We start from the raw sequence: 13,509 nt of genomic DNA, 5'->3' as shown, positions 1-13,509 counted from the left end.
TGCTACATTTTTCACTGACAAAACATCTACCATCAGCAGTCAGTTCTCCGCTCCACACACACAGGAACACAGACCAACCACACACACAGCCACACACCTCCTCTCTTCATTCTCCCCCTCACTGAGACAGAAGTATCCAAACTTCTCCCCTCCAGTCATCCTACTACCTGCCCTCTAGATCCCATCCCCTCACACCTTCTACAAGCCATCGCTCCCACACTTTTACCAGCACTGACACACATCATCAACACATCTCTCCACACTGGCACTTTCCCTAACACATTCAAGCAGGCTCGGGTAACCCCACTGCTTAAGAAACCCACATTTCAACCAGGTGTCATCTTTCCTCTCACAGAGCAACCAATTGGATGTTAATAAATCTGGTTTCAAGAGTGGCCACTCGACTGAGACTGCACTGCTGTCGGTCACTGAATCCCTGCGGATTGCAAAGGCTGATTCCAAATCATCAGTTCTCATTCTGCTCGATCTATCTGCTGCCTTTGACACAGTGAATCATCAGATCCTCCTGTCCACCCTCTCGTCACTGGGCATCACAGGTACTCCACTTCTCTGGTTTGAATCCTATCTCTCAGGAAGGTCTTTCAGGGTTGCCTGGAGAGGGGAGGTATCCAAAGCTCATCAACTGACCACGGGTGTTCCTCAGGGTTCAGTTCTTGGACCTCTCCTCTTCTCCAGTTACACTACATCACTTGGTCCCATCATACAGGCACATGGTTTATCCTACCATTGCTATGCTGATGACACACAACTCTTCCTTTCATTCCAACCAGATGATCCCACAGTAGCTGCACGAATCTCAAGCTGTCTGGCGGACATCTCGGCATGGATGAAAGAACATCATCTACAGCTCAACCTGGCTAAGACGGAGCTTCTCGTCTTCCCTGCCAATCCGACTCTAAATCACAATTTCTGCATCCAGCTAGGCACATCCTCAATTACCCCATCAAATTCGGCCAGAAATCTTGGAGTAATCCTTGATGATCAACTGACCTTCAAAGACCACACTGCAAAGACAGCTCAGTCATGCAGATTTGCACTATACAACATCAGGAAAATCAGGCCCTTTCTAACAGAACATGCAACACAACTTCTGGTCCAGGCCCTGGTCATTTCTAGGCTTGATTACTGCAATGCACTTCTGGCTGGACTGCCATCATGCACAATCAAGCCTCTACAAATGATTCAGAACGCAGCAGCACGTCTCATCTTCAACGAGCCCAAAAGAGCCCACGTCACGCCTCTCTTCATCTCTCTTCACTGGCTACCACTTGCTGCTCGCATCAAATTCAAGGCGTTGACGCTTGCTTACAGATCTACCACAGGCTCAGCACCCTCCTACTTCCACTCACTCTTACGTGTCTACACTCCTACCAGAAACCTGCGCTCATTAAAGGAGCGAAGGCTTGTGGTACCATCACAGAGAGGCACGAAATCTTCCTGCCTTCATCCGGAATGCGGAATCCCTGGCAATATTCAAAAGACAGCTGAAAACCCATCTCTTTCGTGAGCACTTAACCTCATCTTAAAAAAAAAAAAAAAAAAACTTCTTATTCCTATCCGTGAATAGGCGTGCAAACACAGAATTCAGTTCTCTTTCACATCTCTTCACACTTGAACGGACTCACACACACCAAATTATCTCAAAATACCCAGCTCGGCGAGTATCCTCAAACACAGTATTAAGTGAACATTAACAGAAGAGAAAGAAATGTGTATTATGATATTGGATCTGTGCATTTGGTCTTAATGGGTTAGTTCAGCCAAAAATTAAAATTCTGTCATTCATTACATGATTTTCTAAACCCACAAGACTTACATTCATCATCAAAACTCAAGATATTTTAAATGAAACCTGAGAAATGTCCCTCTCCTTTGACATCCCACGCAAAGTTCATAAAGAGATCATTAAAACTAAGCCACATGAATTGACTGATTTAGTCCAGAGTTTCCTGAAGAAGCTCAATCTCTTTATATGATGAACAGTTTTAAAGTTTCTTTTAGTCAGACAGGAGAGTTTGTTTACCTGCTTTAAACTCTCCTGTCTGACTAAAAGAAACTTTAAATCAGTACTTAACTTAAGAAGACAGTATGAATCTACTCAAAAGAAAAAGAAAAAAAAAGGACTATATGATGAACTGATTTAAAGGTGCCCTAGAAATTTTTTTTAAAAGATGTAATATAAGTCTAAGGTGTCCCCTGAATGTGTCTGTGAAGTTTCAGCTCAAAATACCCCATAGATTTTTTTTTATTAATTTTTTTAGCTGCCTATTTTGGGGCATAATTAGAAATGAGCCGATTCAGGGTGTGTGGCCCTTTAAATCTGGTGCTCCACACCCACGGAGCTCGCGCTTGCCTTAAACAACATAAAAAAAGTTCAAGCAGCTAATATAACCCTCAAAATGGATCTTTACAAAGTGTTCGTCATGCAGCATGTCTAATCGCGTAAGTACAGTATTTATTTTGATGTTTACATTTGATTCTGAATGAGTTTGAGGCTGTGCTCCGTGGCTAACGGCTAATGCTACACTGTTGGAGAGATTTATAAAGAATGAAGTTGTGTTTATGCATTATACAGACTGCAAGTGTTTAATAATGAAAATAGTGACGGCTCTTGTCTCCGTGAATACAGTAAGAAACAATGGTAATGTTAACCACATTTAACTGTACATTAGCAAAATGCTAACGAAACATTTAGAAAGACAATTTACAAATATCACTAAAAATATCATAATATCATGGATCATGTCAGTTATTATTGCTCCATCTGCCATTTTTCGCTATTGTTCTTGCTTGCTTACCTAGTCTGATGATTCAGCTGTGCACAGATCCAGACGTTAATAATGGCTTGTCTAATGCCTTGAACATGGGTTGGCATATGCAAATATTGGGGTCGTACATATTAATGATCCCGACTGTTACGTAACAGTCGGTGTTATGTTGAGATTCGCCTGTTCTTCAGAGGTCTTTTAAACAAATGAGATTTATATAAGAAGGAGGAAACAATGGAGTTTGAGACTCACTGTATGTCATTTCCATGTACTGAACTCTTGTTATTCAACTATGCCAAGGTAAATTCAATTTTTGAATCTAGGGCACCTTTAATGTAGGCTTTTATTCACTTATAAACATTGTTCAGCAAACATAAACAGAAGCTCAACAGTACTTGATTAATGCATGAGAACAAACCTCATTGGTTCTTGCAGAAGCTCAAACGTGCTGCGTAACACAAGAATGAACCTCATTGGTATAGTTATTGAATAGTTTTACGTGTGACGTGAAGTCAAATATGGTGTCCCATACTCTGAATTTGTGCTTCATTTCACCAATCCAAGTGCACACACTCAGCAGAACACACTGAACACACGCCCATATCTGGGTATCTGGGAGTATTTGGGGAGCGACTGGTGATCAGGTGCCTTGCTCAAGGGCTCCTCAATGGAGGGACAGGAATCTCTCAGATTTAATTTCAAATATCTTAATTTGTCTTTAGAAGATAAATGAAAGTCTTACAGGTTTGGAACAACATGAGGCTGAGTAAATGACAGAAGTTAAATTTTTGGGTGAACCCTTTGAAGTGACAGCAGCCTATAAATACCTGCTGCTATTGTGTCAATGTTATTCAAACAACAAAACACAGCTTTAACAAAGATCTATATTTATGAAGGGTTATTTTACAATTAATTCCATTTATGTACCTAAACACTACTGTTAAAAGTCACCTATTATGCCCAATTTTACAAGATGTAATTTAAGTGTCAGGTGTCCCCAGAATGTGTCTGTGAAGTTTCAGCTTAAAAATACCTTACAGATCATTTATAAATCTATGTTGTAAATACCCATTTCTGACTACAGTCAAGAACAGGCTGTTTTCGTCCATGTGCCTTTAAATGCAAATGAGCTGCTGTGCCCCGCCCCCTCTCTACGTTCCTTAATCGGATTCTCTGCCAAATACTAACAAGACATCTGCTTGATTTTGATTATCATCTATATCGCGAACACTCTCACAGATAGCATAGTTCTTCTTTCATCATTAAAGGTGCCCTAGATTCAAAAATTGAATTTACCTCGACATAGTTGAATAACAAGAGTTCAGTACATGGAAATGACATACAGTGAGTCTCAAACTCCATTGTTTCCTCCTTCTTATATAAATCTCATTTGTTTAAAAGGCCTCCGAAGAACAGGCGAATCTCAACATAACACCGACTGTTACGTAACAGTCGGGATCATTAATATGTACGACCCCAATATTTGCATATGCCAACCCATGTTCAAGGCATTAGACAAGCCATTATTAACGTCTGGATCTGTGCACAGCTGAATCATCAGACTAGGTAAGCAAGCAAGAACAATAGCGAAAAATGGCAGATGGAGCAATAATAACTGACATGATCCATGATATCATGATATTTTTAGTGATATTTGTAAATTGTCTTTCTAAATGTTTCGTTAGCATGTTGCTAATGTACTGTTAAATGTGGTTAAAGTTACCATCGTTTCTTACTGTATTCACGGAGACAAGAGCCGTCACTATTTTCATTTTTAAACACTTGCAGTCTGTATAATGCATAAACACAACTTCATTCTTTATAAATCTCTCCAACAGTGTAGCATTAGCCGTTAGCCACGGAGCACAGCCTCAAACTCATTCAGAATCAAATGTAAACATCAAAATAAATACTGTACTTACGCGATTAGACATGCTGCATGACGAACACTTTGTAAAGATCCATTTTGAGGGTTATATTAGCTGCTTGAACTTTTTTTATGTTGTTTAAGGCAAGCGCGAGCTCCGTGGGCGTGGAGCACCAGATTTAAAGGGCCACACACCCTGAATCGGCTCATTTCTAATTATGCCCCAAAATAGGCAGCTAAAAAAATTTATTTAAAAAAATCTTGATTTATTTTGAAAATCTTGAATTTTGAGCTGAAACTTCACAGACACATTCAGGGGACACCTTAGACTTATATTACATCTTTTAAAAAAAAGTTCTAGGGCACCTTTAAATGTTATTATTTCCACAGGTTTTAAAGCTATATCAGTTTAAACTTCTAATGAATCGCTTTCTGAATGCACTTATCTTAAGCACACACACACACACACACACACACACACACACACAGCTGTCAGACGTCAAGTCTTGCGAGTAACTTCTCTTTCACATTTGTTTTGTTTAAACTGTCAAATACACACAAAGTTCTGTCAAAAACACACACAGTTCACATAAACAGTCAGTTATGTCTGTGAATGTAAATAGTAGGCAACGTTACAGAAATCATGTGTATATTAGATCTGTGGCGCATTTCCTTCAAAAATAAGACGAATCCACTGCGTTCAGTGGCTCAGATGTCAGTAAATGAAGACTGTTATGTTCACTCTTACATCCAACAACAAAACATCTCAATTACTTGCCAGAGATTGTTGTCTACAGCTGCGCAAGCTCGGAGAAAATGGCGGACAGCGTACAGTTCGCTGAGGGTGGAAACCATGGTAATACAGGACTGTCAATCAGCAGCCATGGGCAGGGCATGAGTCATGTGACATCACATTACTCAGAGAATCAAACAGCTTGTCTAATGAGACTGCTTTAGTTTAATGGGGATTTAAAAAAAGGAGTGGGTAGATTTTATCATTGTAGGGTGGTTGTGTTCACACACTGCCAACACACATTTATATCCAAACACCTTGTAAAAGTGGATTTGGCATAATAGGTGCCCTTTAAACATTTGTATAATCTGTGGTCTATTGTTGTGACAAGCAGGGCGGGGCAAGGGCCGTGAGAGAGAATGACGCAAGGCTGGTGGCGTGATTGCTAAAGAGCGGCACCTGCGCACTGCACCGGTCTCGTATCTCTCATGGAGGAGAGACAACAGTCCCTAACCCTGACCCTCTCATAAAGGGAGGAGCAACAACAGTAAAGGACAAGAGAGGATCAGACCTAGACTTTGTTATGTTTTATTATGTGTGTGTGTGCGGCAGTCATCCGTGAGGGATTGCTGCCATTTTACTTTTGTTTTGTTGTTTGTTTATTTTGGTATATTAAAATCTGTTTGAACATTCGCCGGTTCCTGTCTCCTTCTTCTCTGATCTACTAACCGTGTTACATTGGTGCCAAAACCCGTCAGGAAGGAGGGACATGCTGTCAGAAAGCCCTCGCTACTGAGGGGGATCGCGGTGCTCAGGAGGTCGAGCAGCGCGGAAGAATGAAGACCACAAGTGGCTGCCCCAGGCAGCGATGCTGGAGCGAGTATACATCGGGTGGGACGGAGAGCTTGCTGCCGTGCACCTGGGTCGAGGTGGGGTGGCTGCCGTCCGAGAGGGAGCAGAGGAGTCGCCGCCATTCGCTGTGGGCCGGAGCCTGCTGCTGTCTGCCATTAAGGAGACGAGCAGGGAACAGGGGACTCACTGCCAGCTGCCCTCAGCCGGAGGAGCCATCGCCGGCCACCAGGGGGCAGAGGAGGATTGAGCCATCCACCAAGCGTCCAGTACCATTGCATGGCACCACGAGGAAGAGCCTCTCGGCTGGCTGAGGACGGAGCAGCAGTGTGTCCGGGAGCCAGACCAAGAATTGTTTTCTTCTGCCTCTCTTCCCTTTTTTACTATGTTTTTGTTTTTACTTTCGTTTTGTTGTTTGTTTATTTTATATATTAAAGTTGTTGAATGTTCGCCGATTCCCGTCTCCTTCTTCCCGTATATACGAACCGTGTTATGACTGTATTTATCAATGCTTGTAATTTGTTTACTTGTTCTTATTTTATTACTGACTGTTCACTTGTCTTTAATAATGCATTAACGTTATAGTTTGTTATAATTTTAAGTGTTCTTTACATAATAAGCAGTCTTTGCCTGTTTTTTTGCCGATCTGTAACTCAAAAGCCGTTAGTTTTGTTATCCACTGCACCCCTAGACCAGACCGGTCAGGACCTACAGTCGGTCTGACACTCACCGCTGTCCCACTTGGCCAGATCTGCGGCGCTGGGCACGTGTGCGCTGACCACATGCATCTCGTCGTTGTAGATGAAGGAGAGCTGCTCGTGGGTCTGTGTGCTGAAGAGCAGGTCGAACAGAGAGCTTGGCGCTCGCCGGTTCCCGAACGCCTCCACCACGTCCTTCAGCAGCTGCTCCACGTCCCCGCTCAGATTCAACAGCATGTGACCCGCCTGACTCTGGCGGTCCGAGGCCAGCAGCTCCAAAGGCTCATGGGACGCGTGCTCACTTTTCAAACTCTTGGCTTTGGGTCTCGGAGCCTGAGGGAGACAAGGATGTGAAACCGTACAGTGGGCGATCACAGGAGCTGAACGAAGCAGAGGAAACACACATCATACCTGATAGGACACGATATAACAGAGAGCGGCTAAATCCTGCACAGCCCTCCACTGCTGCGCCCCGTCCTGCGCCATCTTCAGCAGCAGCGTCCCGGCGTACAGGTACAGCTGAGCCCTCGTCTCCGTGAACACCTCCGACAGCCCGTCCAGCGTGTTCGTGGCCGTGTACTTCAGAGACTGCATCGCACGGTCCAAACTGTGACAGAAACACAATGTGAATGTGTAAACCTGAAGTCTGATGACTGAAGCAATAACAAAATAGTGAAAAATGGCATCTTTGAGCCTGGGTGAAAACTGCCCACCATCATTTACCAGCCAAAGTGGCTTTAAGAACGAATAATTACTACCAATTAAAAACCTGATATATTTGTTGCAACCAAGAACAAAATTAAAATATTTTCTTTCTGACAATATAGAACCTGTTTAAACTGGTAGTATCAGATATCGACATTAATGCTTGTCTGGGACAAGTGTTTTTTTTTTAAAGGTGCAAGTGAAAGAGAATTTTACTCCCCCGACAGACAAGTAACCTGATTAAAAATGTAAATAAAAAAATAACTAGGGAATCACCAAAACGTGAGAATGACTGATTTAATACATTTAGTGTAAATGGCGATCAATAATGTATAATAATATATAGGCCTAATGTATAATGTACTGACAGTAAAGGCTGATTTATACTTCTGCGTCTGACCTAAACCACAGCCTCTGCACCATAGGCTTTGAGTCTGTTTTCATGTATACTTCAACGTTGACGTGCATGCAGACCACTAGTAGGCAGTGTCTGTGGTCATGCTGAGTATCAAGGCAAAAGCCAAAGAAGAAACAGCTTGTCATGTACGTTGTCAGAGAAGCTTACAACAAGAAGCGCAGTGAAGCGGCAAATAGGTAACGACTTTTGTTGCAGTTTGACAGCATGTGCCCCCTGAAACAGAGTGTTTTTCATTCCTGTGGAGGTTGAAAGCGCTTGCTCTTCTCAGTTTTTGACCTGAGGGAGGGGTTCTAGCAGACCAATCACAGCGCTTGCGGTCCGCGTAGAATTGACGCACTATTACATTTTTGAAGAGGTGCACGTCAGGCTACGTGTGGTACACAAAGCCAATGCCATAGCTACAGCGTACACTCGACACAGAAGTATAAATCAGCCTTAACAAGGATGCGCTGTTGAGGCTCCATTGCCTCTCAAGGAGAAACTGAATTAAATGAGCACAGCACACACAAAGAAATATACTGAAGTAAAAATTCAAAATGTAGAGTTTATATTTATAACATACAGTTAAGCAACATCACACGGCCAAGAGTGCTGTCTTCCTGAATACCATCAAGATTGAAAATGTGATGGATTTCATACAACAGTTCAATAAACATGTAGTTAATATTCAGTCACATTTTAGATGCAAAATTGACTGATTTTGTTCTGTTTCAGCAGGAAAAAATAGTTCCAAACAAAGATCACAGCAGAACCATAGCACATCTCACAGCAACACTTTACTGAATGATTCAGTGTTTTGAACGAATCGGGTTGAGTCAAAGATTCAATGACCTATTCATAAACAACTGCCTCATTCTTGAATGAATCAACCACTGGAATGAATCGTTTGTATGAATGACTCACTCATGAAGATGGACACTTGCTGCCACCTACTGGTGGTTTAGTTTCATGTTTAGAAGTAGAATTCCCCCCCCCCCCAAATTTCTTATTTGTATATTTAAAAAATATATTTAAAACAATCTCATAACTTTAAATCTCATTTAAAGCAGTTGTAATTTTTCAGTGTAAATTATTTAATTAAGACTGGTAACAGCCCTATAGTGTCTTATTTTAAATTAATTTATAGATCAAATTTAAGAACTTAAAATGAAAGATGAAGCATACATTTAATAAGATTAGGGGGGAAAATGCCCTTTATAAAAGATAAAAACATGCCCTGAGGGGAAAATTGCTCAAATATGCAGATTTAAATATGTCAAAGCTGATTGAACACTGATGAGAATATTGCTTCATAATAAGTTATATTAACACCACAAAAAAATCCTTTTTTTTTTTTTTTATGGACAAGCAACTTTTTTTATTCAGATGACCGATTTAGTTGTACGAAGGACAAGCACATGACAAGTCATAATGCTGAGCCCTGACTATACAAAAAACAGAATGACTAGTCATGTTAGTGCAGGTAAACGTCAACATAACCTCTACAAACTAGTTACAGAAACCGAAATGATAAACTGATCAAAAGTATTTATTAATGAACACTCAAAATTCTATACAAACATTTAAATTGTACATAAGGCAGTTTTTATATCAACTTTAATTATATAATTGTTTCTACTCCAGATCATTGTTAAAATATGAACATTTAAGCGGTGGCTAGGGCAACTTGTTTCTCAAGTCATAACTTGTTTTTATTATGGATTTATTCAAACATACATTAAGTATAAATATAAAGAATATGTAATCTAGTGCATATATATTTATCAAAACGCTCTTCCCTAGAGTTATTTTTCTAGCTGACTACTGAGTTTATGGTCACTGAATGGCTTTTCTGAGGTAAATGTGACATTACATGACATTATTGTTCTCCAGCTCTCTATTGGTCAGGAAGCAGACAGACTGGCTAAACCGACCGTCTGCTAGCTGCCTCACGTTACAGAAGTCAGATAAATCCCAACACATAGAAACTCTTGCACCTAGATATTATCAAATAGAGACTGTGTCTGTACCCCGAATTAATAAAAACAAAAAACTTCCAAACCCATTTAATGGAAAAAATTTAATTGATGCTCAACAAATAAAAAAATCGAGATAATAATGATAAACAAATGATAAAGCTTGGGTTCTTAAATATTAGATCACTTTCTTCAAAAGCACTTATTGTAAACGATATTATCACAGACAATAATCTAGATGTGCTGTGTTTGACAGAAACCTGGCTAAAACCGGACGATTACACTACTTTAAATGAGTCCAGCCCTCAAGGTTATGATTATCGACACAATCCTCGACAGAAAGGCAAAGGGGGAGGTGTTGCTGTAATTTATAGTAATATTTACAGTATTAGTCAAAAGTCTTTCAAATATAATTCCTTCAAAGTGATGGTGCTTTACGTAACATTATGTAAGTTGACATTTGTGTTGGCTACTGTATAGAGGCCACCAGGACACCATACAGACTTTATCAAAGAATTTGCTGATTTTCTATCAGAGTTAGTACTAGCTGCAGATAAAGTCCTTGTTGTTGGTGATTTTAATATCCATGTAGATAATAAAAAAGACTCATTGGGATTGGCATTTACAGACATTCTAAACTCTATTGGAGTTAGACAACACGTGTCGGGACCCACTCATTGTCGTAATCATACTTTAGATCTAATATTGTCACATGGAATCGATATTGACGCCGTTGAAATTCTGCAGCAGAGTGATGACATCTCAGATCATTATCTAGTCTCGTGTATACTACATTTAGTCAAAGAGGCTAAACTGCCTCCCTGCCATAAATATGGTAGAACCATCACTTCTACCACTAAAGATCGCTTTATAAATAACCTTCCTGATCAGTTTCATCGCCTTAGCATACCAGACAGCTTAGAAGACCTCGATGTTGCAACAGAAACTATTGCCTATGTCTTTTCCAGCACATTAGACTCAGTTACTCCTTTGCGTTTAAAAAAGATTAAGGAAATTAATCCAACACCATGGTACAATGAGCACACTCGGGCCCTAAAAACTGCAGCCAGAAAAATGGAGCGTAGCTGGAAGAAAACAAAACTAGAAGTATTTCGCATTTCGTGGAGAGAGAAAATGATTGAGTACAGAAAGGCCTTAAAAACTGCTAGATCTGCCTATTTTTCAAAACTTTTAGAAGAAAATAAACATAACCCTAGGTATTTATTTGATACAGTGGCTAAATTAACAAGAAATAAAGCTTCAACTTCTGATGTTTCCAAAGAGCACAGCAGTAATGACTTTATGAACTTCTTTACTTGCAAGATTGATAATATTAGAGAGAAAATTATAACCATGCAACCGTCTACTACAGTATCGTGTCAGACAGTGCATTGTAGTGTCCCTGAGGAAAAATTCATTTCATTTACTGCTTTAGGAGAGGAAGAATTGTCTAAACTTGTTAAATCATCAAAATCAACAACATGTATGTTAGACCCTATACCAACTAAGCTATTGAAAAAGATGCTTCCAGAAGTCATAGATCCCCTTCTTAATATTGTTAATTCATCTTTGTCATTAGGATACGTACCAAAAACTTTTAAGCTGGCTATTATTAAACCTCTTATTAAAAAACCACAACTTGATCCTAGAGAATTAGTCAATTACAGGCCGATCTCAAATCTCACTTTTCTGTCAAAAATACTAGAAAAGGCAGTTTCATCGCAACTATGTTCCTTTTTAGAAAGAAATAGTATCTGTGAGGATTTCCAGTCAGGATTTAGACCGTACCATAGTACTGAGACTGCTCTCATTAGAGTTACTGATGATTTGCTCTTATCATCAGATCGTGGTTGTATCTCTCTATTAGTGTTACTGGATCTTAGTGCTGCATTTGACACTATTGATCACAATATTCTCTTAAATAGACTTGAAAATTATGTTGGCATTAGTGGAATTGCATTGGCATGGTTCAAATCATACTTATCTGACCGTTATCAGTTTGTAGTAGTAAACAATGAGATATCATATCGATCACAAGTTAAATATGGAGTACCGCAAGGCTCAGTACTAGGACCGTTGCTTTTCACTCTGTACATACTACCCTTGGGAGATATCATTAGGAAGCATGGCGTTACTTTTCATTGTTACGCTGATGATACTCAGCTCTATATTTCTTCACGCCCTGACGAAACTTACCAATTCGCTAAATTAACAGAATGTATAGCTGATATAAAAAACTGGATGACCAGTAATTTCCTACTACTAAATTCAGAAAAAACAGAGATTCTAATTTTTGGAGCGAAAACTTCTTCACGTAATAACCTAGAATACTGTCTAACACTTGATGGCTGCTCTGTTAAGTTTTCGTCGTCAGTTAGGAACCTGGGTGTGCTCTTTGATACCAATCTTTCATTTGAAGGCCATGTTACTAGCATCTGTAAAACCGCTTTCTTCCATCTTAAAAATATATCTAAACTACGACATATGCTCTCAATGAAGAATGCAGAACAGTTAGTTCATGCGTTCATGACCTCAAGGCTAGATTACTGAAACGCTCTACTGGGTGGTTGTTCCTCCCGCTTGATAAATAAACTACAGCTCGTACAAAATGCAGCAGCTAGAGTCCTTACTAGAACTAGGAAGTATGACCATATTAGCCCAGTTCTGTCGTCACTGCATTGGCTTCCTGTTAAACATCGTATAGATTTTAAAATCTTGCTAATTACTTACAAAGCTCTAAATGGTTTAGCCCCCCAGTACCTAAGCGAGCTCTTAATGCATTATAGTCCTTCACGTTTATTGCGATCTCAGAATTCAGGCCAGCTGATAATACCTAGAATATCAAAATCAACCGCAGGTGGTAGATCCTTCTCCTATTTAGCACCTAAACTCTGGAACAACCTTCCTAGCATTGTTCGGGATGCAGACACACTCTGTCAGTTTAAATCTAGACTAAAAACGCATCTCTTTAACCTGGCATACACATAACACATTATATATTTATATTTTCAAATCCGTTAAAGGATTATTAGGCTGCATAAATTAGTTCAGCCGGAACCGGGAACACATCCTATAACACCAGATGTACTCGTTACATCAGAAAAAGAATGGCATCTACGCTAATATTAGTCTTTCTGTTTATCCCGAGGTTTACCGTAGCCAACCGGATTCGGGGCTGTTTCCAGATGAGACCGAGGACCGGCGCCTTGATACGACCACAACGCAGCCCTGAAGTATCAGCAGAGATCGAGTCGACTAGATCATCCATTGTGAAGACATCATCGACACGACAGCCAGTGCCACAGTTTCCTCAAAATTATAATCACGATTATTAATCATGTTTATTCTATCAAAAGAGTAATGTAACTATGGCTATTTTGCAAGTTCTTTACCAACCTACACTTCACCCAAAAGGCCTGTAGGTGGCACAAAGACTTAAATTTAACCAACTATGATAACTTCGTTAGATGGTAAATCAATACAAAACATGGTTTT

The 13,509-nt window shown here is 40.0% G+C and overlaps 1 protein-coding gene across 5 annotated transcripts in view; it reads right to left on the bottom strand.

The window, feature by feature from the left end:
- Positions 1-13,509, bottom strand: part of LOC125269575 (E3 SUMO-protein ligase RanBP2-like) — a 73,094-nt gene that overhangs the window by 36,012 nt on the left and 23,573 nt on the right. For all 5 annotated transcript variants that reach the window (XM_048192499.1, XM_048192495.1, XM_048192496.1 and 2 more), the window contains exons 7-8: positions 7,348-7,543; positions 6,969-7,269 (exon numbers count right to left, since the gene is read on the bottom strand). In XM_048192499.1, the coding sequence (XP_048048456.1) occupies positions 6,969-7,269; positions 7,348-7,543 (497 nt within the window). The remainder of the gene's footprint in view (positions 1-6,968; positions 7,270-7,347; positions 7,544-13,509) is intronic.

This window comes from Megalobrama amblycephala, linkage group LG6 (genome assembly GCF_018812025.1).
Source record: "Megalobrama amblycephala isolate DHTTF-2021 linkage group LG6, ASM1881202v1, whole genome shotgun sequence".
NCBI classification, from domain to species: Eukaryota; Metazoa; Chordata; class Actinopteri; order Cypriniformes; family Xenocyprididae; genus Megalobrama; species Megalobrama amblycephala.
This window is presented reverse-complemented; position numbering and strand designations above follow the sequence as displayed.